Source organism: Saccostrea cucullata, unplaced genomic scaffold (assembly GCF_032062105.1).
Source record: "Saccostrea cucullata isolate Sc308-1 unplaced genomic scaffold, CSIRO_AGI_Scuc_v1 ctg2035, whole genome shotgun sequence".
NCBI classification, from domain to species: domain Eukaryota; kingdom Metazoa; phylum Mollusca; class Bivalvia; order Ostreida; family Ostreidae; genus Saccostrea; species Saccostrea cuccullata.
Window position 1 is genome coordinate 25,680 of NW_026926195.1, and position 27,735 is coordinate 53,414.

General features: G+C 32.5%; 1 protein-coding gene, 2 long non-coding RNA genes and 1 pseudogene across 3 annotated transcripts; all 4 read left to right on the plus strand.

Moving 5' to 3' along the window:
• The first annotated feature begins 5,087 nt into the window (after nucleotides 1–5,087).
• Nucleotides 5,088–17,911, plus strand: LOC134271057 (uncharacterized). The gene is made up of 3 exons (XR_009992946.1): nucleotides 5,088–5,333; nucleotides 16,779–16,906; nucleotides 17,466–17,911. It is a non-coding gene; the product is annotated as an uncharacterized LOC134271057 (long non-coding RNA).
• On the plus strand, nucleotides 5,919–11,408 carry LOC134271056 (uncharacterized). Its single transcript, XR_009992945.1, has 3 exons — nucleotides 5,919–6,318; nucleotides 9,868–10,059; nucleotides 10,482–11,408. It is a non-coding gene; the product is annotated as an uncharacterized LOC134271056 (long non-coding RNA).
• A 6,233-nt stretch (nucleotides 17,912–24,144) lies between the features above and the next one.
• Nucleotides 24,145–25,442, plus strand: LOC134271060 (uncharacterized; annotated as a pseudogene).
• On the plus strand, nucleotides 24,799–25,750 carry LOC134271063 (uncharacterized). The gene is made up of 3 exons (XM_062753320.1): nucleotides 24,799–25,129; nucleotides 25,210–25,392; nucleotides 25,554–25,750. The coding sequence occupies exons 1-3, from the start codon at nucleotides 24,799–24,801 to the stop codon at nucleotides 25,748–25,750; spliced, it is 711 nt and encodes a 236-aa protein (XP_062609304.1).
• The last annotated feature ends 1,985 nt before the right edge of the window (nucleotides 25,751–27,735 follow it).

Sequence of the window (27,735 nt, forward strand, 5' to 3'; positions counted from 1 at the left end):
GTGAATTAAAACATAAAATGGAAGCTTTTTCAGTAAAACAGATTAAAAATATTCCATCAATCTAGAGGAAAAGCATTCAAAGTTTTTTTTTTTCCGGTTTTTCTCTGTTCTGAACACCAAACCTTTAAACCGGGTATAATTTTTTTTTACGAAGAATTATTATTATTATTATTATTGCTTTTATAATTTTTCTAAATTATAGATATAATTATATATATAAGGTAGAAAAGGGATTGTTTTTACAATCTACTATTATTTTTAAAAATATAATGATATAATGCTTTCGAATATTTACCTTTTCTGCAATAAGGGTTATCGGTCAAGCCTGGCAAACAGTAGCACATTCCAGTGACATGGTTACAAGGTGCTGTGCAGTTTTCTGAACACTTATGTGTGCAATTCCTTCCAAAATACCCTTTCACACAAGCTAGCGTAAATTTAATCACAATATATATTCTTAATTTTCCAGAACATATTTTCATACAAATGAAGAGCTTTTTTTCAACTACGAGGGTTGATCCAAAAGTAATGTCACAACTTCGATAAAATCGCTATCCGTCGACGTAAATCAACAAAGTTATAAATGATGAAAGCTACATTTATTTCAAATCAGACCTGAAAATTTCAAATCAACATGATTTATACTTTTTAAAATATCGGATTATATATAATGTGCGATTTGGGTAGTCGCCGCAGCTAAATAACGTCATATGACGGATACGCACCGTCATACATTTAAACGCTTCCCTTTGTTTCATTAAAAAAAGTTGAGATTTGATATCCACGAACACGTTCAGAAATTCCACTTTTTTACCCTTAGTACACATCGTACACTCACTCTTTTCATAATTAGTTCTGTCAAAATTCATTGAATAGTAGTAAATGACCAACTTAAAATTTCACATATCGCTCTATCTGTCTGTCCTTTTGACAACGTCACGCACCATTGAACATTTCCGTCCGCCCTCCAATCTTACGGTTTTCTTGTCATCTGCTGAGCATTTAACGACCCATCACCCATCGAAAATCGCTGAAACCATCTAAACAAGTCTCTTATTTACATTCTTTCCTCCGAAAGTCTGGTGAATCAACGTAACTGTCTCTACTGCCGATTTCTCTATTTTGAAGCAAAAATGCATTACAGTTTGTTTTGGCTTTTTTGTCCGTTTTGAAATTTCCTTTTTTCAATGCACCGGAATAAATCAACGATGTTTTTCATAAAAATAGCAGTGATGTCATATGATTTTCAATTTAAGACTAGAAAATGATGCAAATTTTTGTCTTTTAAAGTATTTTGCGTTTAGGCGCTTTTAAAATATGCTTTTTAAGTGTTTGTCTTTTTAATACTAAAAAAGTACACTTTAATTTTTGACGTTCAGTTTTGACGCGGCGACACCCCCTATCTTATATGTTTAAAAAATCTATAAAATAAATTCAGTTAAACATTATTGAATGAAAAAATAAAATTTAATTAAATTTATATTTGTGCATCTTTTGGTATATAATATTTGATAATATGACGCCAAATATAAAAGATATGGACACTGAGACATTACTTTTGGATCAACCCTCGTATATGACTATAAGAGTTTTACATCTTTTTAAAAAATGTGTTTCATTGATAATTATTATTTATTGACACGTATTAATTCCGACGTAATATGTAACATATACAGTACTTTTATATGGGTGTATCTTCAAATATCAGCAGAGGTGGCTTGTCCCCCGAGTCTGATATCTGAAGATGCATGAGTTAAAAGGTACTCTATATGTTTTGTATCAGTAACCAATGTTCTATCAACTTCACGTTTATAATATGTGATCCCACTACATTCCAATGCACTGGGTAAGCCATTATCTATCAATATTACATCGTACAATTTCATACGACCAATGAAAAAAGAGCACGTGATTCAAAAAGTATAGCGCGTTGTTTTATTTGAACTTAAATTCTATCTCGCCCATTCAATTCTGAACGCCATGGATGACGGTTGTGATTTTATGATATGGTAATTCTCTGTAGAAACCGAAATTATGATGGGGAAAAATCCTTAGGTCAGTTTATCATAATACTCGTAAAAATACCAAGTGGGCAATTAAAATCTTCAACAGCACGGGAAAGTGGCCACTTTTGACCGAGATGTACATTGAATCTCTAAATTACTGAATGCAGCGATTTGTGATGGAAATAATAAAACAAAGTTCATTCTACCCATTCCTACTTTTTGAAAATCAGGTAAAAAAAATGTAAGATTTTATTTGGTAATAGGTGGAATTTTTGTGTAAACAAATAATTAAATGTGAAAACATATAATTACTGTACAAACAATGATTAATGAACACCTATTGGAATAGAGGACAGATATATTTGCTTTATTAAATTATAAATCAGACTTTTTGCTAATATTTGAAAGAGAAAGTGGATTTTTAATAGAAATAAATTATATTTTTCTCTGTTAATATATTCTAAAATCCACCCATTTGAATGCTTTTTCCAATAAATCTATTAATTTTATGTTCTTAAATTAAGATATTAAGTTTCTTTTTCTTGTAAGACCTTTTTATTATTTCAAAAATCCGAAAATAAACCATATTTTCACATAGATGTATTCATTATTTTGTGTCTTAAAATGATAAAATGCAGGTAAATCAAAATAGCAGATGTAATTAGTCTAGTTACTGTAAAAACAAATTAACTATCTTAACATCTATTGTTATTTGCAAGTGGGAATAGGTGGAATTGGGATTTTTAAAAAGTGGGAATGGGTAGAAGACACGAAAACAATACGGCTCGGAGTATCCACCACCTGTCCTGTAATTCAGTGTGCGTGGTTTGCTACGCTTCAAGTTTATGAGAGACGAAAAATTCATTTAATATTGTGCTGAGGAAATTCCATTTTGCAGGTTGTACGCAGCTTCCGTAATGGTTGTCACAATATGAAATACAAAATTAATACGTTTACATGTATTTGGTAAATATTGGGTCTAAATTAATGCATGTAATAAAGGTTGTCATTGTGAAAGACAAATTGGATTTTAAAATAAAACTAGAGGTACAGTGAGCAATGAGCTCACTAAATAATACCCCCCCCCCACCTCCCATATGAATATAATGGCAGTATCCATGTTTTGCTCTGGAAAATCCAAAATATATGTCAGATCATAAAGTAAAATAGGAGGTGCACAGTGGCAATATGCAATAAAGATTCTGTGAAAGTTTCATTAAATTTCCTTCAAAGAAATAAGAGGAGTTGCGGATAAGAGATGGGTACCCCAAAGCGTAACAGACGGACGGACGGACATAACAATTACTATATAGTCTCCCGCTTTTCAAGCTGGGGTATAATTAACAATGATATTTAAATAATAGTGTTGCATTATGCATGTACTATGCCTAAATAGTAGGCAGGGTTTGACACATGGTGCACGAGCCGGAGGCTGACTGTTGTTATTATTTATGCGGCAATCCGTTTGAATTTTTCCTGAAAATATCGGTGCTAACACAGCGCACTTGCAAGAACTCGTTCAAAATCTTCATGCTAAAATTGGTTGCATGCTTAGTTATTTTGGTTATTACTAGTATATTTTCTCTAAATAAGTCAGGATTTTCTGTCCCAAAGCAACTCATCTTTAATGTCTGTTTTGTTTGTAAGACTTATTTGTTTGCAGACGTCGATTCTCATTGATAATTGTCTTTTACATCCTTCAATCAAGCGTCATAGAAAAAAGCGTTTTAATGACCCTACGAAATCAGTTCATCTAACGATCTGTATGTAATTAGTTTGAAACTTTGTTGAACATATTAATTTAAGGTTCCTTAAAATAATATAACTGTTTTCAAATAAAATTTGTCTATTTTCTCCTTCTTGTGTCAATTGTGTGAATTAAGTTTTTATATTTTATAAAATCCTACCAATTAGTGATCGTCTCTGTGGCGTAATCGATAAGGCATCGGACTAACAATCTCATGGTCGTGAGTTCGCTCACCGGCGTGCGCAAGGAAGAATTTTATTCAGTAAATAAAGCCGTGCACTATTTCGGCATAGTATGTTTACGCTATATAAATCCTTAGACCACTATGCGAGAATAGTAGGGTATGGGTTATAGAGAGACAATCTGACAGGAAGCATAATAATTGCAAATAGTGTAAATTCACATATTGTCAATGGGTCAGATTTTTGAGGTTCGGTATAAAAAGTTAATATGGACTTGATTTCTTTGAAATAGTTGTTATCTATTTGAAATTTTACAAATTTTTCCGCGGAAATAATTTTTTTTTTAATATCTTCGTGCCACAGAAACAAGAAAAATTAAACCCATAGGCATGTTATAGTTCCTTATGTCAAAAGTCAATTTTAATTCCTGGAGTATTTTTTATAAAGAGTGTACCTTTAGCTATCGAAAACCAGAATTAATAAAATTCAAACAAATGGAATATCATTTATTAGAAGACGACGGATCTTCTCTTTGATTATCAGAAGGACATTAAAAATCGTCATTAATTGTTCATTTAATACTAAACGTCAGCACGAGAGATCTTTTTAAGTTTCCAAGTACTGGCTGTTAATATAAGATGTTTCAATAATAATGCAAACAAGATGTGTTTGTGAAAAACTATGCGCCCGGCGGCAACAATTTAATATCAATTCTCTGTAATTATCAAAATTGGTTGGCCACGCATAGAAAAACATTTTGATTTTTTATAATAATTTTAAACAGCTATGTCATTGATTGTAAAATCTAAAGTGGGTTTATGAAATAGACCCTTGGTTGCCATAGAAACGGGGTGCAAAATTCTCAATTTCGTTAATTTTGAAAAACGTGTACTTATCAAGAAAAACTGTGTCCAGAAATGAAAAGGGATAACTTAATATGTTTTCATTATTTAGATTTAATCCTACAGATTAAAGTAATTATATCTGTAGTTTTAATTTAATCTCTCAATAGTAAATGGCCATTTTACATATTATAACATCAGATATGTGATTGGTTTAGTGGAGTTTTTGGAGGCTTAAAACAAAAAAGGCACACGGATTACAAATTTAGTAGTAATTAATTATGAAAGGCTGATATTTGATTATATCAAAATATGTAAAATATTGGTGGGAGACTCAAAGATGTAAAAGGAATTCAAAGGTAAAGATTACTTTTTTCTACATTTTGAAGCATTTTTTGCTTCCTAATTACTTCCCTTGAACTACTCTCTAACGTTTGGAGGTACAATGTGTATTTAGTAAACAGCAATGAACATTTTCTGGCGAAAGATCTCATCAAAGTTTTACAGTCTGGAAGAAGAAAAGAAGGCTAGACATCTTAAACAATGAAGACAGAAGGTAAATTTATGTATATACTGAGCATTACAAAAATTTCAAGATTAACAAATGCATATTTTCTTAATTTTATTTGCCTTACAATACACAGTTGTTTTACCGGTAGTGGTCAGTGGTCCTTATCAAATCAAGCGAACTATACCTTTTGACAGTTTGACTTTCTGACCAATGAATTAATTATTTTTATTAATAAAAATGAATTTGAAGCATATAAACATCACTTGCTGATACAGCTGAACTCCCCCCTCCCCCGAAATAGAGATTGTATAAAATCTGTGCCATTAAGTAGGTTTACTTTTTATGATGTGGTGAGAGAGACTTTTCAGTGAATATTATTTATCTTTATGATATAAATTTCCACTTCTGTCAGTTTTCATTCATTGTTTATCCTATTATTTCAATTCTTTATTGGCATTAGGCACATATTTTACAGAATTGTGTTGTTAAAATATTTAACCAGAGCAAGTTTGTTTCTATAAAAAAAAGTGCATCAAACGTTTATAATGTTTGAGCACAAACATAAAGTAGCTAAGTTTTTAGCTCTACTGGTCAGAGACCAGAAGAGCTTATGCGATAGTAAGGTGTCCGTCGTCCGTCCGTCTGTCTGTCTGTCTGTCTGTTCTTACGAGAGGTACATTGTGGGGTAAAATTAACGTATTTTCCAGCAGTGTGGGGTTTTTTGGGTACTGTGGGGTTAACCCCATAATGAAGAGGTCTAATTACGTTCAAAATTACTCTATGAGGTCGAAAAACCTAAAATTAGATTTAACCTCACAAAGACTTTGTCCAAATTTTGGACATGTCCTTAGCCCAAAACGCTCAGACATTCAGAAATCTGCTGTTTAGAGGAGTTCGGTAATTGAATCGAGGAGTTCCGAATACCTGAGCATGCGCATATATTTAAAACTAACTGCGCATGCGCAGAATACGGAAGTAGCTGTGTTTGGATTAGCAGTGAGGAAATTCGGAAACACAAAAAGCAAATGCAGTAAGTCTTACTATTTTGTTGCACCACATTGAAAAAAAGCTTTGTAAGTTGTTTGATATGATTCATACGTACATTATGCAGTTGTAGAATTTATTTAAAGTCAAGGAAAGGACACTTGTAGTCCACATAAACACATACCGATTGAAAACGGGCTTTTGTGAAAAAAATTATAATTATTGAATGCACTGATAGTTCTTTTTTTAATCAGAGGTCTGCAATGAAAATCGACCGATACCCGGGGGTCGGGCTAGTGGTTTTCTGCAAGAGGGTCGCCCCGTTGGCCAGTAAAAAAAGATAATATTATTTATACACGTGCAATACATGCAAAGCAAACCTGGTACGTATTTTCACTCGTTTTTTGCAACAAAAATCCAAACCATTTAAATTTTCCATATAACATGCTCCAACTGTCAATAAATCTCCATAATTTAATCCGTGTTGGAGTACTACTTGGCTTATTTACTTCAAAAAACGATCGTGTTTTTTTCTTAATTCGAATTTTCTCTATATCTATGGTAATTACATGCAGATATCTCATAACATAAATACATGTGATTCTTCCGACGGGAGACAAAATCTCTGGATTTTTCACGCCTCTTCCGCCCCTTCCGATTAATTTTTAAATCATCCGTGTTTAAATTTTTTCAAATTGAATATTTTTGGCTTTAATTTTATCCTGTTTCGTAGTATAATTGCTCTCTCTCTCTCTCTCTCTCTCTCAATTCATTCTAGATACGTACCAATTGTTTATCTACTCTTCACACATTTGTTTACATGTTCTTGTAATCGTACCTTAATCTATAGAGAAAAAATCAGAATGGAAAAATGGAATTAATGTCACTGCAATAAATTTTCGCATCAAGTAGGCTTCGTAGGAATCAACATGGGGTTGTATAATTAGGTTGTAAAATTTAGTGGTATATCAATTTGATAAATGACAATCAATGTTTATTATTTAAAATGAGTGTAGGACATTTTAATCAGTTGTTAAAATACCCAATATGTCACATTGCTTACACAGTCGCTTGTGTAATTATGTGCCGGATAAAAAAATTCACCTATTATAGAAATTAGACAAATTACCTTTAGATACGTATATATAACTCTCTTTGTGTTAATGGAAAAAATATAATTGTCCTGTAAGATCAATTTGTACTTATTTTTCAAGATCGACCATTGAAAATTTAAAAGAATTAAATCACAATTAATAGTTTTTCTATATCTAAACTTAAAGAAATTCAAGGTTAAAGCTTCATTTTGTAATTTACAATATTAATTCATCATTACTTTGAAAATTTACAGTGAGAGTATGTAACTTAGCTAATACAGGTCTATCAGTATTTTCACACCTGTTAGATTTTGATTCCGTGTAGAAGCTCTAATTGCAACTCTTGTCAAAACAAATGATTTGTATAGCATGATTATCTCGTGAATTTCACCATCAGGAGACGATCGATAGGGATTAGTTACGCTCTGCTGCACTTGACACCTGTGTTGTAGTAGAATGATTTTAAACTGCGTTAATACAAATCTTTGGTCAATTGAATAATTTTTTGTGTGTGTCTGTATGTTAGATAGAAATTCCGACAGCTTTATAAAAATAATATTAAAAATTTACCAGACTTTAAAAACTTCAGCAAAGTAGTTGATCGAGGATTAATTGAAGGGGGGGGGGGGGGGGGTTACACTGCTGATCATTACCTGAACATATTAAAGTGAAGTTTTTAAATAAATTTTATTGACACTTACTGAAATAAATTTTTATACTTTATTTAATTCACCATTAAACTGTCTTTTAATTAAAGCTTTTATATTTTTTATTATTAAAAAAATAGATAGTAGTAAGGCACATGTATTTCTTCTTGAATGATTTGAATGTTACAAAAGAACACTCAGAGTTCCCGAAACTAGTCAAAAATATGTCGGACAATTGTCTTGTAAATATTTAAAATTCACCGGACAGTTGTAAAATTTACCGGACATTAATTTTTTGTATGTAAATTTAACATATTATAGGATTGGAAATTGTAACGATATAATAAATGATATGTGTAAATAAAAAGATGGCAGATTTAAAAAAAAAATTATTGAAATATTTTGTATAAGGCCTGTGTATGCAGGATTTGACATCGCCGAAGGCGTGTGATGACCAACGCTTAATTCATCGTATAAATTTATTATGTCCTTTCTGACAGATTTTTAAAATGTTTTTAAAAATAAAATCTGCAACATGACAACTCTTGGTTGATTGTTTGGAAAATATGTTGTTTTCCAGGCTTATTTCTTTTGGATTTTTGTATTTTATGTGCCAGGAAAAATATTACGTAAAATATCAAACTCGTTTTAAAAAGCCTGGTAAAACGCCCGATATTTCTGACTAGTTAAAATTTATTATACAACCTCCACACAGTTAAAAATATGTACTAATGATATAAAGATATGCAAATTTATCATGAAAATGATGATTTTAAGTGAATTTGTTGTCGTTTTACTACATTCAAGTCAATCCGCTATTTTTAGAAAAGGGGAAAAACGCGCTTGTATTTTAAATGCTATCAAATACATTTAAAAAAATCCAGAAGTTGGTATAATATTATCATGCTAATAGATTAAATTATAGAGAAAATAATAAATGGTAACAAATTGTCTGTAATCAAGCAGAAATAGCAGGCACTCTTGCAACCCTGCAAATTCGTCCTTCAAAACGAAAGTAGATTGTCACATTTTTTTTACTGTCAGAACTACAGAGTGCATATATTTATCAGGGAAAATATTTGTTGACAGTGTTTTTAAAGCTGTTTTTCCTCCCAGACTTATGGAAATTATTATTTTAATATGTAGCTTTTTATAGTAGACAATCAACGTCTACATTTTATTTAAACAAGTTCTGGCGATGCCCTGACGTTTTTTTTTTTTCATTCCTTTAGTTTTTCATTTGTTTATTGTCAGGACAATTGAATTAAATGATTTTGTTAAGATTATATGTAAAGGTTATACAGTCTGTAAAAAAAAAAAAAAACCATCGGACATTTTGACCAATAAAATTAAGATTTTACCGGTCCCATTCAAAGTTCACCGGGGATCCCCGGTGGACCGGTGCGTTTCTGGAACTCTGAACACTTATGAACTGTTTTGTAGGAACAGAAAAATGCACAAAACCTTAAAAATTTAATTTGGAATTCTTTAATTTCATATTTTTTTTAAATAGGCATGGATTAATATATGTATACACACATACAAAGGTTTTGTGAAATTGACATGTTTAATTAAATCAACTGTAGTGGTTATTGCTGTTTATTTATTGACTGACTGGCTACTTCTTGGGCAAACTGGAATAAGAGGTCACCTGTGTTAAGTGGCTAGTTTCTGGACTTCCCAAAGCTTAAAACAAGTTTGACTGTACTTTTTCACCTTTTACCAATATAAGAAAGTAGTTCACAGTACATGACAACTATGCTTTAAATAAATTTCGATGAATTTTAATTTAATAGTAACTCGGAATTTTTGTATGTGATATAAATAAACATTTGCTTCTTTATTCCTTTGTAGAGTTCAGATACTGAAAGTGAACATAAGTGGAACTTTGATGATCTAGGCCGCTCTATTTTTGCAGCAACACCAGCAGGCGTCGGACATTCATAAAGTTGAAAGAACAAACCTATGACTTGAACACACAATTTGTGATCTGAATATAGTTCACAAATTTAAGGAAAGCAACTATCAAAGACATTCAGATTGATGGTTAGTACATGTTATAAGTGCCCATAAAATCAAGACAACAATATTATTTTACAATAAATTAAAACATAACCTGTCAGGGGCTGACAAATGGATTTTTAAGGCACTTGCCCAAAGGCAAGTACATGGTCAAAATTCACTTGCCCTACCTGAATTTTTGCCTGCCCTACCATTAAATTATACTGTTATTAAAAATTTATATATAAAAAATACTGAGTAGAACATTGGCATAGATATTGATTTTAGTTTTGATAATTGATTAAGTCACTTGCCCACGGGCAAGTGGTTGATAAAATTTCACTTGCCCAACCCTAAAATTCACTAGCCCCGGGCGTCAGGCAATGGGATTTGTCATCCCCTGCCTGTAAAAAAAAAATTGAACATTATCATTTAGAAATATATTTTACTGTATTTTTTTTTGACAGGTATACATGAAGTATGAATGAAAGACTTTTCAGAAGAACAAGCACAATCCGGGTTCATTCTTGCCATTGTCTTCTCCAGACGGCGACATTTAGGACCTGACTTACTTTTCAGAAAAAGAAGATGAATCGATTTTTGATAGTTGATCTTAAAAAGATAACATTTTCAGGGGTCGTGGATTGAATGACATTTTCTTGATGGGCAACTTGTTTCAAGTATTTGGATGTCTATTCTCAAGTTACTGCAAACCTTAAATTAACTTCTTGATTATTAGTTAAATGTGAGACCGTTTCTTACTTGAAGTAATCATTTTTTGAATTGAGCTATGTAATCTCTGATTACTTATGTTTATGAGTAGTGTTCAGCTTTAAGACAAAAGGATCTTTTATGAACACTGCATTCGTCATGGTGAATTTCTATACATTAAGAAACAGTCATAGTTTTCGTCTTTTTTAATTAGCGATCTCATTTTAAATGTGAGAAATAATTATGAAACTGAAATGTACATTTATGTTGTTTGATTTTTATTTTTTTGAAAATTGTTAATCAATTGCCTGTTGTTGTTTTTTTTTCATTTTATTTTAGGGGATGGGAGTGGGGGTGCAGCTGTAAGTTTGAGTATATTTTCCAAAAGGATGTACATCGTTATTTTTGTTTTAATATCAATTTTAAAATGCAAAATGATGAGATATTAGACTACACATTTTTTCTTAAAACTTCATTTAAATTAATATATTTTGTTTAAAATAAGTAGCAACAACATGCAAGTTTTACAGTTATTTGACAACTCACTATATACTTGTTTTTTACATTTATGAAGATTGTCTCAAATTTTGAGGGTTTTTTTCTGTGTTCTACATTTATTGACATGTTTCTTATCTGTGTTCATCTTGTCGAGTAACTGAAAAGTTTGATTAAATCTTTTTTTAAAAAATCAGGGTAATCTCTTTTATTTATTATTATTAATTTACAATGAAATTATGTATGCTTTTGATGCATAATGTACACTTCAAATTCATGCACCAGCAGATTCAAAGGAAAAATTCCCATTAGAAAAAACAGTTCAGATAAAGAGATTATCCAATTAAAAAGTAGTTTGAAAAATATTTAAAACAAATTTTCAAGTATGTTATCAAAATAGGAAAAGGTATTATGAGTATAGTTTGGTATTTTTAATAGTAAAAAAAAAAGGATATGACGTACTGGCAATTGTATCATCTCACTCAGGGTCTTTCCGTCAGAGTTCGGAAAAACAACCTCGAATGTATTAACATCACCTGATGTTAAAGGTTATGTTTTTCTTGTTTTTCAAATTTTCGATAGAGGAAGTAAGAAGTCCCTTTTATAGTAAGTTTTATGTAATATCATAGCATTGAATAAAATTAAACTCCATATTCCACAGATAAAAGGTCTTCATGCATTTATTTCGAAGATCATGAAAAGGGGGGGGGGGTTGTTGCCATGGCGTCTAACTAATACATTCGAGATCATTTGTCAGCTAGTCAGAAAGGCTCGAGAAGTTGCGATTGAACATAGTGGGGGTTTTTGTTCTTTTATTACCAGTCCCTGGTAGAGTTTTTTTGATATTAGAACATACTGGGGTTTTCAAACACTTAAATTCATATGGTTACTGGTATCTGTTACATGAAAATACAGCGGGGTTGTTTGTTTAACACTCTGAGGTTACTAAGATGTCTAATATTTTCTATCAGAACATATTGTGGTTCTTGTCTAACACTTTGTGGGGTTAATGTTATCTTTTATCTATATAAGAACATAATGGGGTTGTTACACATTATGGGGTTAGTATTGTCTATTATCTTTATAAGAGTACTTAGTGGGGTTGTTGTCCTAACACTTTATGGGGTTAGTGTTGTCTATTATCTTTATGAGAGTACATAGTGGGGTTGCTGTCCAAACACTTTATGGGGTTAGTGTTGTCTTTTATCTTTATAACAGTACATAGTGGGATTGCTGACCAAACACTTTATGGGGTTAGTGTTGTCTATTATCTTTATGAAAGTACATAGTGGGGTTGCTGTCCAAACACTTTATGGGGTTTGTGTTGTCTATTATCTTTATGAAAGTACATAGTGGGGTTGCTGTCCAAACACTTTATGGGGTTAGTGTTGTCTATTATCTTTATAAAAATACATAGTGGGGTTGCTGTCCAAACACTTTATGGGGTTAGTGTTGTCTATTATCTTTATGAAAGTACATAGTGGGGTTGCTGTCCAAACACTTTATGGGGTTAGTGTTGTCTATTATCTTTATGAGAGTACATAGTGGGGTTGTTGTCCAAACACTTTATGGGGTTAGTGTTGTCTATTATCTTTATAAAAATACATAGTGGGGTTGCTGTCCAAACACTTTATGGGGTTAGTGTTGTCTATTATCTTTATGAAAGTACATAGTGGGGTTGCTGTCCAAACACTTTATGGGGTTAGTGTTGTCTATTATCTTTATGAGAGTACATAGTGGGGTTGTTGTCCAAACACTTTATGGGGTTAGTGTTGTCTTTTATCTTTATGAGTGTACATAGTGGGGTTGCTGTCCAAACACTTTATGGGGTTAGTGTTGTCTATTATTTTTATGATAGTACATAGTGGGGTTGCTGTCCAAACAGTTTATGGGGTTAGTGTTGTCTATTATCTTTATGCGAGTACATAGTGGGGTTGTTGTCCAAACACATTATGGGGTTATTGTTGTCTATTATCTTTATGATAGTACATAGTGGGGTTGCTGTCCAAACACTTTATGGGGTTAGTGTTGTCTATTATCTTTATGAGAGTACATAGTGGGGTTGCTGTCCAAACACTTTATGGGGTTAGTGTTGTCTATTATCTTTATGAGAGTACATAGTGGGGTTGCTGTCCAAACACTTTATGGGGTTAGTGTTGTCTATTATCTTTATAAGAATACATAGTGGGGTTGCTGTCCAAACACTTAATGGGGTTAGTGTTGTCTATTATCTTTATAAGAGTACACACTGGGGTTGTTTGTCTTATAATTTATGGGGTTAGTGTTGTCTGTTATTTCTATATAGCATAGTGGGGTTGTTTGTTTAACACTCTCTGGAATATTCTTGTCTATCATCTTTATGTGAAAACATGATGGGTTAATTTACTTTGATGCAACAGTTATCCTCAAATAAAACATTTTTTTGCATTGTTACTGCTAGGTAGTAGTTGAAAAAAAGTTATTGCAATATCCGTTCTAAGTTCTTCAGATAAACAGTAACAATTTTAAGTACTTATAATTAGTTGCCCGAAAAGTTGACTTGATATTAAATAATTTATTTTTAACCCCACAAATATAGATCTTTAACCCCACAAATATAGATCTTTAACCCCACAAATATAGACCTTTAACCCCACAATATACCATTTGTTTGAATTCCTAATGAAACCTCTCAAGTCACCACTGTACTATTAATAACCCCACAAAGCAAAATTATAACCCCACACCTTCCGTAAAATGCACAATGTACCTCTCAACTGTATAGCTGTCTGTCTGTCTGTCTGTCTGTCTGTCTGTCCGTCTGTCTGTAAACAATTTTTCAAAACGCTACTCCTCCTACAGTTTTGGTCTGATTTCAACATAACTTGGCACACAAGTAGACTACACTAAGATACATAAAATAGTGCATCGGTTTTTGATTTCGATGAACGGTGTTGCCATGGTTTCTAAAAATAGAATTTTCTTTGAAATTCCTTTAAAACGCTACTCCTACTACAGTTTTGATTTGATTTCAATATTACTTGGCACACAAGTAGACTAGACTAAGATACATAAAATAGTGCATCGGTTTTTGATTTCGATGAACGGTGTTGCCATGGTTACTAAAAACAGAATTTTCTTTGAAATTCCTTTAAAACGCTACTCCTTCTACAGTTTTGGTCTGATTTCAATATCACATAACACACAAGTAGACTACACTAAGATACATAAAATAGTGCATCGGTTTTTGATTTCGATGAACGGTGTTGCCATGGTTACTAAAAATAGAATTTTCTTTGAAATTCCTTTAAAACGCTACTCCTCCTATAGTTTTGATTTGGTTTCTATATTACTTGGCACACATGTAGACTACACTAAGATACATAAAATAGTGCATCCGTTTTTGATTTCGATGAACGGTGTTGCCATGGTTACTAAAAATAGAATTTTCTTGAAATTTCTATAAAACGCTACTTCTCCTACAGTTTTGATTTGATTCCAATATTGCTTGGCACACAAGTAGACTACACTAAGATACATAAAATAGTGCATCGGTTTTTGATTTCGATGAACGGTGTTGCCATGGTTACTAAAAATAGAATTTTCTTTGAAATTCCTTTAAAATGCTACTCCTTCTACAGTTTTGGTCTGATTTCAATATCACATAACACACAAGTAGGCTACACTAAGATACATAAAATAGTACATCCGTTTTTGATTTCGATGAACGGTGTTGCCATGGTTACCAAAAATAGAATTTTCTTTGAAATTCCTTTAAAACGCTACTCCTCCTATAGTTTTGATTTGATTTCTATATTACTTGGCACACATGTAGACTACACTAAGATACATAAAATAGTGCATCCGTTTTTGATTTCGATGAACGGTGTTGCCATGGTTTCTAAAAATAGAATTTTCTTTGAAATTCCTTTAAAACGCTACTCCTACTACAGTTTTGATTTGATTTCAATATTACTTGGCACAAAAGTAGACTAGACTAAGATACATAAAATAGTGCATCGGTTTTTGATTTCGATGAACGGTGTTGCCATGGTTACTAAAAATAGAATTTTCTTTGAAATTCCTTTAAAACGCTACTCCTTCTACAGTTTTGGTCTGATTTCAATATCACATAACACACAAGTAGACTACACTAAGATACATAAAATAGTGCATCGGTTTTTGATTTCGATGAACGGTGTTGCCATGGTTACTAAAAATAGAATTTTTTTTGAAATTCCTTTAAAACGCTACTCCTCCTATAGTTTTGATTTGATTTCTATATTACTTGGCACACATGTAGACTACACTAAGATACATAAAATAGTGCATCCGTTTTTGATTTCGATGAACGGTGTTGCCATGGTTACTAAAAATAGAATTTTCTTTGAAATTTCTTTAAAACGCTACTCCTCCTACAGTTTTGATTTGATTCCAATATTGCTTGGCACACAAGTAGACTACACTAAGATACATAAAATAGTGCATCGGTTTTTGATTTCGATGAACGGTGTTGCCATGGTTACTAAAAATAGAATTTTCTTGAAATTCCTTTAAAACGCTAGTCATCCTACAGTTTTGGTCTGATGGCAATGGCTTCTTTTCTCATCCTTTGTTATAAGTACAAACCAGTAGAGCTACAGTCTCGACAGAGACTTCTGGTTTAAATATGGTCATGGTTCATAAGCAGAAAATAGGAAAACAGCATGTTTGTTTTGATGTCATTGTTTTATTTTATAATAGCTTCTATCTTTTAAACTTTAAATTTATTATATATATCCAAAACTGTACTATATGTATTGACAAAATAGATCTAGGTTAAGAATGTGCTGGAAATATTGAGTTATTTTTGTTTATATAGACTCTTTCATTCGTCTGTGAAGTACCGGTACTGTATAATCTATAGTTCAATTTTGTGTGAATAATAATAATCTTTTCAAATAGCAAACAGTAAAAAATATATATGTACACTTGTACATATGTATTAGTGTTAAAACAAAATTTAACTAGAGGTACTGTGAGCAATGAGCTCACTAAATGATACCCACTGCCTCCCATATGGTTATAACTGATGACAAATCCATGTTTTACTGTGGCCGGGAAACCCAAAATATGTGTCGAATCAAAAAGTAAAATGGGAGGTGCACAATGGCAATATGTAATAAAGATTCTGTGAAAGGTTCATTAAATTTCACTCACTGCAGTGGTATAAGAGGAGTTACGGATAATAAGAGATGGGTACCCTAAAGCGTAACAGACAGACGAACGTACAGACAGATGGAAGTACAGCTAGACGGACATACCGATTACAGTATACCCTACCACTTTTCAAGCGGAGGGTATAATAAAACTATATACATGTACATGTAGAATATTCACCTCTGATTTATAATGATATTTGTTTTATAAACACTGACCATGTTTTATAATATTCTAAACAAATTATTTGATACTCAGGCAAATACTCACTACTGGTAAGATGATCACACACATGAACATGTCTGTGTATGAATGAAATGAATTTTCCTTTTGATCATGTTCCTAAGAAAATAATTATTTTCATCATTTTTTCATCAAAGGATTTACCATATAAGATGAATAAAGAAAAAGTAAGACCAGTAAACCAAAACAGGACCAAATAGGCCATGACTGAAGTTCAAGTGCATTCTGCAAGAAAGTGGACAGCCTAGATTTTGTTCTTTTCAAGGTAACCATTCTTAAAATATGAAAGTAAATTAAGGACAGATGATACAAACAAAAAATGGATGCCTGGATTGGTATATATTTTTTGGCATAATTCAATTGCAAATTAATGATGCTATTAATAAATTTCTAGAATATTAAGAAATTGTAAACCTTCTGTGATGTTCAAAAGTCTGCCCTCTTGAAACTATCCTTATTAATCTATACAAATATTTTTCACTTCAAATTCCATTTTTATGCAAATATGAATTAAAAATTAAAAAGTACTTGAAGAAAGTTATTAATTTTACTGATTTAAACATGACCCCAGTTGTTATTTTCAAATTCTTTGACAAAAGTTTGTTTGTATCATCTGTCCTTAAATTGTTAAAAAATATTTCAGTTTTATATCTAAATTTAAACCTTGCTTATTTCTTTTTTTAAACAAAATTTAATACCTGTCCAGTAACAGAAGAATTATTATACTAGAATAAAGAAAACAACTTTCTAAAGGATTACATAAACATTTAATTAGCTTGAAATCAGTGTATATTGGAAAGTGCAGGAATTATTTACCATTGCAGGTTGAGAAGGGATGCCATATTTTAGGTTTGAAACCAGGCAAGTGAAAGCTGAATTCCAACCTACTTCAACATACTTATACCCACTGTCTTCAAGATATCAGTGTTTGAGATGTCAAAGTTCAAATATAATAGGAACATGTTTATCATATTATGTGATGGCATCCTCAAATCTTATGCTGTATAACAATATGTTTTAGAACTTATCAAGCTTTATCCTGTACCTTGCCAAAAAAACTCAACTCAGCATAATTCTCATTAACTAATTATCAGTGTTACTTGCGTATGTCAATGTAGGTCATTACTGGTACATGCCTGACCAACAAAAACTCTAAAATTAAAAAATCAGAGACAAGATTTTCAGAGCAGCAGAAACAGTAGAATTTGTCACGTAAATCTAATGATATGTACCTTAGTTGAGAATACATGTACTCTAAATGTTGCATATATAAAAATAAAAAAGCGAAAAGTTCTCTTGTTTTCAGAATTTATATTTACATGTGAAAAAAAAGAAAAGGAGATTGATATAGTTGGTGTGATGAGATGTTGGCAGGAACCTAATAAAATGAAAGGAAGAACTTCCTTAAAATGATACTTGTGGGGGACAGTGTCTCATTGAGGGGGGGGGGGGGGCATTCTTTCAACTGACTTTACAGAATACAAAAGATCCATTGCAAACCTAATTATTTATTATATGCCAAACACTATGTTTAAAGTTTTTCATTGTTGGATATTTATGTTTAAATCCAAGATGGCTTACCCAAGAGGATGTGATTTTTTTTAAACCAATGTAACTTTTCTCAAGTTTAAAGCCGTGTTTCATAAGTTTTAAAAGAAAAAATCAGAAGGGGGGGGGGTAAATTTTTGACTTTATTCAAAGTATCTGTGGTTTGCAGTTGCCCATGAATTTAATGAATAATTATACAAAGTAACAAGTTGAAATGATTAAATATTATGAATGTCCTGCTTGTTTTAGTTTCATTTCAGAATTTTTCAAGTTTGACCAAATCTTGAAAAAGTAAAAGCCACAAGGTTTTGCAGTTACTTGACATAGCATTACAAAATGCATTATATTTTTGCAACATCATAAAGATGCAAATTTAAGATGCCAAAAAATTTAGTTCACATTCACATTTAACTCATTACACAGGTTTTATAAAAGAGTAAATAAGTGTAGTTTTGGGAATATCGTTACGTTAAACGCAGCCATTTTGGTTAAAAATCTGGTATTCCTGTCTCCATGGTAACAAATCTTGCATTCCTGTTTCCATAGTAATAGAGAATGGATAGGGAAAATTTTTATTTCATATTAGTTTCAATCTAAGGGGATAGTTTCAGGAAACTTGAAACATGCCCTGGTTAGTCTACATGTACTTCAAAATTGTCAATTTTACGGAAAGGGGGGGGGGGGGCATTTTGTGCAGGTGTTCACAGTTCTCCTATCTAAGAACATATTTACATGTATTAATGCTCTTGGAAATGGGATGTGAATATTTTTACATGACACTTTTCCTAGATATGGACTAATTTTACTGTAAATGACATCAAAACAGGTAGAAAGGAACATTTCTTTTCTATATGAACTTAATGAAATGTGCATATGTTCCTTGAAATATGGAAATTTTGCAGATTTTGGGTAATTTTTCATCAGCTTTTTTAAAAAAAAATGTTTAAGTGTCCCATAAATATTTTAATATGTTTAAACTAACTTATGTACCATCTATACAATGCACTGTTTTCTGAATTTCAAATCAGTGTGCAAAGTATTAAAAAATCGCTTTGAAAAAAGGTCTAAAATGGTAATTTTCTCAATTTGGCAAAATGCCAAAATCCCCAAAGCTAAGCGTTGTTAAGCCATTATGTAGAATTACAGTTTTTAAAAAATTATGTTGTTATATTAGAGAGGAATAATGGTAGTTTTGAAACAAAAGTAGACTTTCCCATTCTCTTGTTTCTTTTAAGCTCATTTTTATTCAGTAAAACCTACAAAATCACGTTTTTTGGTCAAATTTTAGGAAGAATTTACAGGGGAAACAATAGGTGCCGTTACCATGGCAACGAGACATTTTTTGAAATAAAAAAATATAAAACCATTAATGATGTGACAATGTGAGTACACACAAAAAGTTTCATAGAAATTGAAAATGTAGCGTGGCCAAGCATTATTGATATTGTTTGATAATTACAGAGAATTGATATTAAAAAAACAAACTATTTTTAGCATATTTGTCACAGTCAAGGTTATTATGTTCCCCAAACGGAGTTTGGGAACATATTGTTTTTACTTTTTCTGAATTTTTTCTTTGTTCTCCGGTACTTTTTTGTCCACGAGTGTTCTCGTAAACTACTCATCCGATCTAAGTGAAACCTTTTTAGGGTCACTAGGTATGTTATGTAGATGTGCGGAACGAAGGTCATTTTGCGCGCACGTGCGTGCAGGTGCGCGCACGTGTAACACGTGAAATGACCAATATGATAGATTTAGCCGTAACTTTTTAAATATTGGATGAAATGCTTTGAAACTCATAATACAAGGATATAATAGTAGTATAGACATGATGACATGGTCAAAATAGCAAGATCTCACGCGCATGCAGGTGCCCTTCGCTGCGATTGGCTGAAACTTAAAGTCTAAATATCTATTTTGTTTTCTGACAAAATCCTTTGAAATTTTGAACATAGTCTTACATTATGGAGATCTACAGCATGATATATAAGAATAATCATGAACGCACGCACATGCACGTGTGCTGCAATCTGATTGGCTAAAACTTTAAATGCCTACAACTTTCTTGGTTCTCAATAATACAGGGTGAAATTTCAAATATGAATAGATATAATGATTGCCTATATTATACTACTATCAAAAGTAAATACATGGACGTGCATGCACATGCGACCGCACACAATGTATTAAAAGACAGTATACTTGAGTGTTTGATGTTCATGCAGAATTAAGAACTTCTAAATGTCAAGACATGTAACATACTGAAGCATGCAGATCTTTTTACCCTTGACCTTGAAACTTAGGTCAAAGTCACTGGTAACCTGAATAAAATGTTGATATTAACTATTTACCAAAATCACCTTGACCTATGAACTTGAAATCGACCTTAACCTTTGTCCTTGACCCAAGGGTAAAAAGAAACATGAAGTACATGTACATGTATCTAGAAACACCTTTCAGAGTTTATTTCGGTTGACAGGTTAGAAGTTAAAGAGGTGGTGGTTTTTAATGACCTTGACCTTTCATCCAAATGTCACAATCAATCTTAAGTTCTTGGAATAAGATACAAGATTCAACTCCAACGTTAAATAGGTTAAGAATAATAATAACCCCCTCCCCCCCCCCCCCCACATACACACACACACACACACAAACAAATCAAATTAATGGCAACGTAGAGAATCACTGTTAAACTCAAATAACACCTCGGACCCACATAAAATTTCAGGAAAACTGCAGAAAAGAGCTCGAGGAAAGTGTATTAAAATATGTCATTTGAGTTTCCAAAGTATATAGAAATTATTAATTTATACAGAAAAAATTACAAATCCTGTCGTGTTTAAAATTAAAGTGCAGATGACCAAAGTTGGCATATAAGCCTTTTATAGCCTATTTATTCAGATGTCGTAAATAGCATTTGATTCTACTGATTTGAAATAATATTTTAATACCAAGCATCCTTTGTTTAATTCACCTTTGAAATTTATTTGAATTTTTTTTAGAATTACGCAATCCCCAGAAAAAGCGATTTTCGGTATATTAAAAATCAGTATACATGTACGCTCCTTCGTAAAATAATCAGATATTTGCATTCATGAAAAAAATATTAATAAGAAGGTGTTAAACAATATAGGTCACATTAGCTGACACAAATGTCTTTTTAAACATCTCATGTAAAACCCAGAGAGTAGCCCCCTATGCATTGGAAAAAATGAATAGTTCCGGTCAAAAAACCTTTATATATTTATTTACAAAGTATATAAAATTTACCAGGCACAGGTATCAGAGTTGTCAAAATGGCCTGAGAGGAAATATTAAAAAAAATTCTGAACAGAAAGAAAATCCCTTTTCCATGTATGGAACTACTATTGAATAAGTTCATTTTGATTGCTTAGGTATTGGCGTGATACCCTGAGTTGACTTTAACCCTGCCTTGTAGTCGGAATAAAACCAACTTTGAGCCCGAGGTTAAAATAAGTAGAGAAATAAAATGTGAATCGATATATTAAAAATATGACATATGCTTGAAAAATGGTAAATTTATATATGTATTTTTTTCTTTGATTCGTGGGATAGAAAGATATGTTAATCGCTTAATCAAAATGCCATAATCATCTTGCATATGCATGTACATGTACGTGTGCGCGCATGCAAAACGTTAAACAATATATCGTTGATAGTTGATATCATTGTAACTTTTATATTCTTAAATGAAATCTTGGGATACTTAGCATATTTATAAAAGGTCTTAGAGGAATAAGGCACGATAAGGGACATGGGGAGCGTTTGGGGAACATCTGTAACGGTCTCCGTTACAATTAGCACTAGTTGATCTTGGTATCATTTGAAAGAAATTGATAAGTAAAGTACAGTGGCTGGAACGTTATTGTTGACAAACCAATCGTGTAGAATCGTTCGTGTATCGTGAGTGATCGTTCGTGTAACGTGCAAGATCGTTCGTGTATCAGACTCAATCGTGTGCGTTTTTAATCGTGCGAGATCGTGCGTTTAGAATCGTGTAAATTTCGTTTTGTAAGTTTTTATCGGAATGTTATTTGTAAAATAAACATTTCCCTTGTTTGTTTTTCTTAATTTATTAATTAAAATCCAAATAAAATGAAAAAGCGCAATTTACATTTTAGAATGCAGAACGAACTATTTATCGCCCTTAAACAAGCAATATAGTAAGTCGTACAATATTAAGTTCTCGTCAAATAGCGCGATCAATATTGTGATAAACCGTACTTAGATCTTTAACGCATTTTTGAAAAATCTTATTTTAATTAATATTTACTTATTGTGGTCAAGATAATCTTGAAATCAATTCATTGAAAATAAATATATTTTTTTTACAAAGAAATAAACATTTCTCAATCCTTACATAATTAGTTAGTCGACAATTATACATGGACACGGCATGATTTTCGGGAGTTTTGATTATCTGTGTTTATCTCTTGAGCCTATTTGTAATTAATTAATTTTAAATTTCCGCAAATAAAAAAGTTGAATAATTGGCAAGTTTATCAGACATTGAATCATTGGAAACATAAGGATAAAATTTGTAATTATGATTTAAGTCATTCCATGCTGCCATTTTTGTTCATCGTATCCCCGTTTCTGCATATCATCATATCCAATTCAATCAAATTATACGACCCACATACATGTACATCGCCTAATAGAACGAACAAAATCCGTTTTTTTAATCGGAGAATTACCTTAGAAATAATTATTTTTAATCTAAAATATTAAGTCGTGCAAATATTTAGTTACAGAAATATTATTTTCCGTTTTTTTCTTCAAAGTCTATGAAATAATATTGATAATTCTTTGAAATCTTAAATAAGTATCAAGCCGTATTTCGTTTTGAAAATATTGATTCCTAAATATTTTGAACTATTTTGAGTGAAGAATCGTGCGTTTGCGTTAACAATCGTGTAAGATCGTGTAACGTGTAGAATCGTGAACGTGAAAGATCGTTCGTGTAACAGGTTTAATTGTGCGTTAATCGTGCGGAATCGTTCGTGTAACGTGATCGTTCGTGTAAGTTGTCAACAATAACGTTCCAGCCACTGTATGGATACCAAATACGAAGTCTCTATATCTCTTGTTGTTTAAAAGTTATGCAAAAGTACGAAAAAACCATTTTTAGCATAAAGGTCACATTCAAGGTCACAAGGTCATTAACCTTGGTGTCATTTGAAAGAAATTTATTAGTGGAGTATGCATACTAAATATGCAAACCAAATACGAAGTCTCTATCTTTCATGGTTCAAAAGTTATGGCGAAGGTTAAAGTTTGCAGATAAAAAGCTATTTTTAGCATATAGGTCACAGTCAAGGTCACAAGGCCATTGACCTTGGTGTCATTTGAAAGAGCTTAATTAGTGGAGTATGTATACCAAATATGAAGTTTCAATCTTTCATGGTTCAAAAGTTATACCGAATGTTAAAGTTTGCATTCAAACAGACAGACAGACAGGATTAAAACAATATAAGCCCCGGATCTATCGATCCGGGCGCATAAAAAGTGTACAGTCAGTATTTAGTGAAACATGATATAGAAAATCTGCATTGCATTGTGTTATTTATTTAAATAATATGTATATCAGAAATAAATTTCATTATGCAATGTGTCTTTATTTTTCTCTACATTGGACTGATATAGATGATCTCGTATCTTCTAAAAGAATCCCAGAAACAATCATTTCCAATATTGTTTGTTAAGTTATATTTGTTGGACTAATAGACATACAATAATTGCTGTATCTGGAAATGAAACGGAGGCGTGACTAGTGCCCGCAGGGCACGAGGTCACGACCCCGTTTCATTTCCAGATACAGCAATTATTGTATGTCTATTGGTCCTGCAAATGTTTTGTGGCACGCCTATTTTCACGAGCTTCAGTGACATTTTTTGCGCTACAATTTAGACCGGGATCGAATCAAGCTGAAAGATGGACGTAGATTTTTTGGATAATGACTTCAAAGTTGAAGAAATTGACGACATGACACTGTCTCAAGTTTGCGACGTAGATTTCTTGGATAATGACTTCAAAGTTGAGGAAATAGACGACCTGACATTATCTCAAGTTTGCGACGAAATGGAAGCTTTTGACGGATTACAGAATATGAGCCTTACATAGACGCTTGCAGAGTACGACACAGGTTTGGAGCATGGTGAATTTAAGCTTGAATATGACTTTTTGAGAGAAAATGAAAATAGTTCGAATTTGCTGACCACATCAGGTGATCGTTTTGCGGCCCCAGTGACGGAGAGTGAACTGAAATCTCTAATTGAAAGCCAGGAAAACATTAACACTAAATAAAACACTAGATGGGCGGTCTATGTTTTTGAGAAATGGCGAACCGGCAGATCCGAAACTATTCCAGAACTTCAATTCCAGGGCAGCAAGGAAATGAATTAAAGGTTACAACGTTTTATAGTAGAAGCTAGACGACAGGATGGTAAGGACTACCCCCCTAAGAGCCTGTACTTGATTTCATGTGGACTACTTCGTTTTTTGCGAGACAACGGTGTGTACGATAAAAACTTTTTAGACGAAAAAAACCCAACTTTCATTGAATTTTGGAAAGTTCTAGATGCAAAAATGAAGTCGCTGATTGAAAAAGGCATAGGGTGTACTACGAAGCAGGCTGATCCTATTTTACCAGAAGACGAGGCCAAGTTGTGGGATGTTGGAGTTTTTGGAAAGAAAAACGCAGAACAACTTCAGAAAACGATTTTCTTTTACGCATGTAAAATCTTTGGTCTGCGTGGATGTGACGAACATCATAACCTAGCATGTGAACAGTTTACTATTGGATCAGATAAGCTGGGAAATTTTATTGAGTTTAAGGGTCGAAAAACCAAAACGTACAAAGGTGGGCTCGGACAGCTAAATGTGTGCAACAAGACCATTAAACATCACTGCCAGTCTGGTAAGAGAATCTCTCTCTCTCTCTGTGAGGATGTACAATTACTCGTTCACTTAGCTAACAAATTCAAAATTTTCTTGTAGGGGAGAGATGCATTGCTGACTATTTTGATCTATATCTGGATTCCCTTGGACGTGGAGGAGTATTCTATCGAAGACCTCTGCCCGAAACACCTGAGGTGCCAATTCGATACGGAAATCAGGTCATGGGAATTAATGAGCTGAAAAACTTCATGCGAATCATTTGCACGGAAGGTGGTTTACAGGGTAATTATTCGAATCATAGCGGCAAACGTACTTGTGCGACCCAGCTATAGATGTCTGGTGTTGAGGAGCAGCAAATAATGGATCGGACTGGTCATCGTTCGCAAGCAGGTGTCCGTAAATACAAAAGATCCAGTGTGCAAATGAAAGCAAACGTGTCAAAGATCTTGGATTCGCCCAAGGAGTGTACCGAGAATTCCACTCCGATGAATTCTCTAGATGGATGCGCTCCGGATGCCCCGCTATTCCACTGACTGCAGCAAGCGTCCAGGGTGAGGAGGAACCTCAGAGCAAGAGATTCAAACCGAACAGATTCCCGTTTGGAGAATTTAAAAATTGTAACATTACATTCCAGTTTTAAAGTGAGGATTTCACAAAACTCAATTACTAGTCAGATAGATTGTTAAATTACCCAAACCCAATTTTTTAGAATTGAGGTTTTTTGACTTTTTTTGTTTTCAACTTGCTTGTAAGAATTGTACAAGGGCATCAAATTTAATTGAAAGGTGTTTTTTTGGAGAAAAAAAGCTTTACAATGGTTGATTAAAGGATAAATTTTGTGAGGATTTGATTTCTTTTCTTACCTTACAATAATTCTAAAATTATTGTACGGTACAATTACCACGCCCCCTTTGATACAGTGCAATAACTTGCAGTTTCTAAAGTTATTGTACAATGGTAGGCCACGCCTACCTGGGAATAGAACAGGTATTGGAAATTACAGTACACTTATCATCAAAGAAAATACACCGCAGAAGTGCCACAACGTCCCAAGGAGCCATAGCGCATTTGATAGACGCTTTCGCCTACTCTAGTAGTGATTTTTTAAATACATTGTTTAACCAACATTTTTTCATACAATGTTAGTTTATACATGCCTTGAAGCAAATCACACAAAAATAATATTTAAATATTAATAGTTCCCTCATATGATAGATATAAAAATCGTTCAGTTTACATGGAGAATATAGTAGATACTGAGGCATCACCCTAAACTACATCCAAAGACCACCCTTAACCAGAAAAACAACTTCTGAATAATTTTATTTGGATATGACTGCACTTCATTACATTTAGATTATTTGGTTTGAGGTGGTTTTCATATTGAAAATGTTGAAAATATGTATTTATATTTTCTTTTCAAAAGTACTTTAAGATTAAACAATCTGTCTTAAATTTAGCCAGCCGATTACAACGACTTCGTGGCGTAGTGGTATGATTGCTGGATTGTAGTCATAATGATCTTGAGTTCGAGCTCGAGTCTCATAGTGCGCGTGTCTACGCTTTTATTTTTTTTCTCTGTGCATTTTTCCTATGTTTTAGTTTTTTTTTTCATTGTATAACTCATGTATAAATAATGTAAGAGATATATTATACAACATTAAACTTCGAAAGTATCTTGGGAAAAACAGTCCTAAACTATTTATGACCCAAAGTCATAGCTGCTAGCTTGTTTTATTTTTTAATTTTCTAAAAAATCTTGTTTAGAATAAGAATATTGTACAAGTAAAATTATTGTCATGTAACAAACTTGCAACTATTAAACTATAACACTGGTCCACAAATGATTACATACATGAAGTTTGATCTTGAATTGAAAAAGTACATGCATCTATAAATAGAAACAGGTAATTTCCTTTTAAATACTAGAGTCGACCGTGTAAGGCAGCTATGGCTCTTTGTAAAAGGTGATGAAAAGTTAAAATAACAATAAATTGTTATTCCTCATACGTACAGGAATTACAAAGAGATCCAATATATCCATTTGCACATCCTTTGACACAAATCCCGGTCACGTGGTTACAGGTCTCCGAGTTTGCGCAATGACTGCTACATTTTTGTACACAGTTTTTTCCATATGTCAATGGAGAACATTCTGTAATATACATTATTTGTTTTCCTCAGATGCTTATAACAGTGTTAAGCCTAAAGGTCCATAATTTTTTAACGCTGCGTATTCATTTCCTTTCAATTTTAAACAAAATATATTGTTTTAATATCTTTTTTTTTTTTACTGATTCCATTACTTTTTCTTTTAATTTATGAATTTTTAGCAAGACAACGTACAGTAATGTGCCTAACTTTTAAACTAGAGCGTTCCAAGGAACGTATGTGTCTCCTACTTTGTAGCTTCATTAAAGATTCATTAAAGGTTCATTAAAGGTTGTTTAAGTTATAGCCCCTGAAGACGTTTAATAATTATCGATCATCTCTACTTATTAAAATTTTGTGAGAAATCGCTGGGTTTTTTTCTTATTCAAAAAGTAAACAAAACAAGAAGGAGTCTGCAAATTATGAATACACATTGGGCAGAACAGACATGTTACTAAGAATGTTTTTTTACGC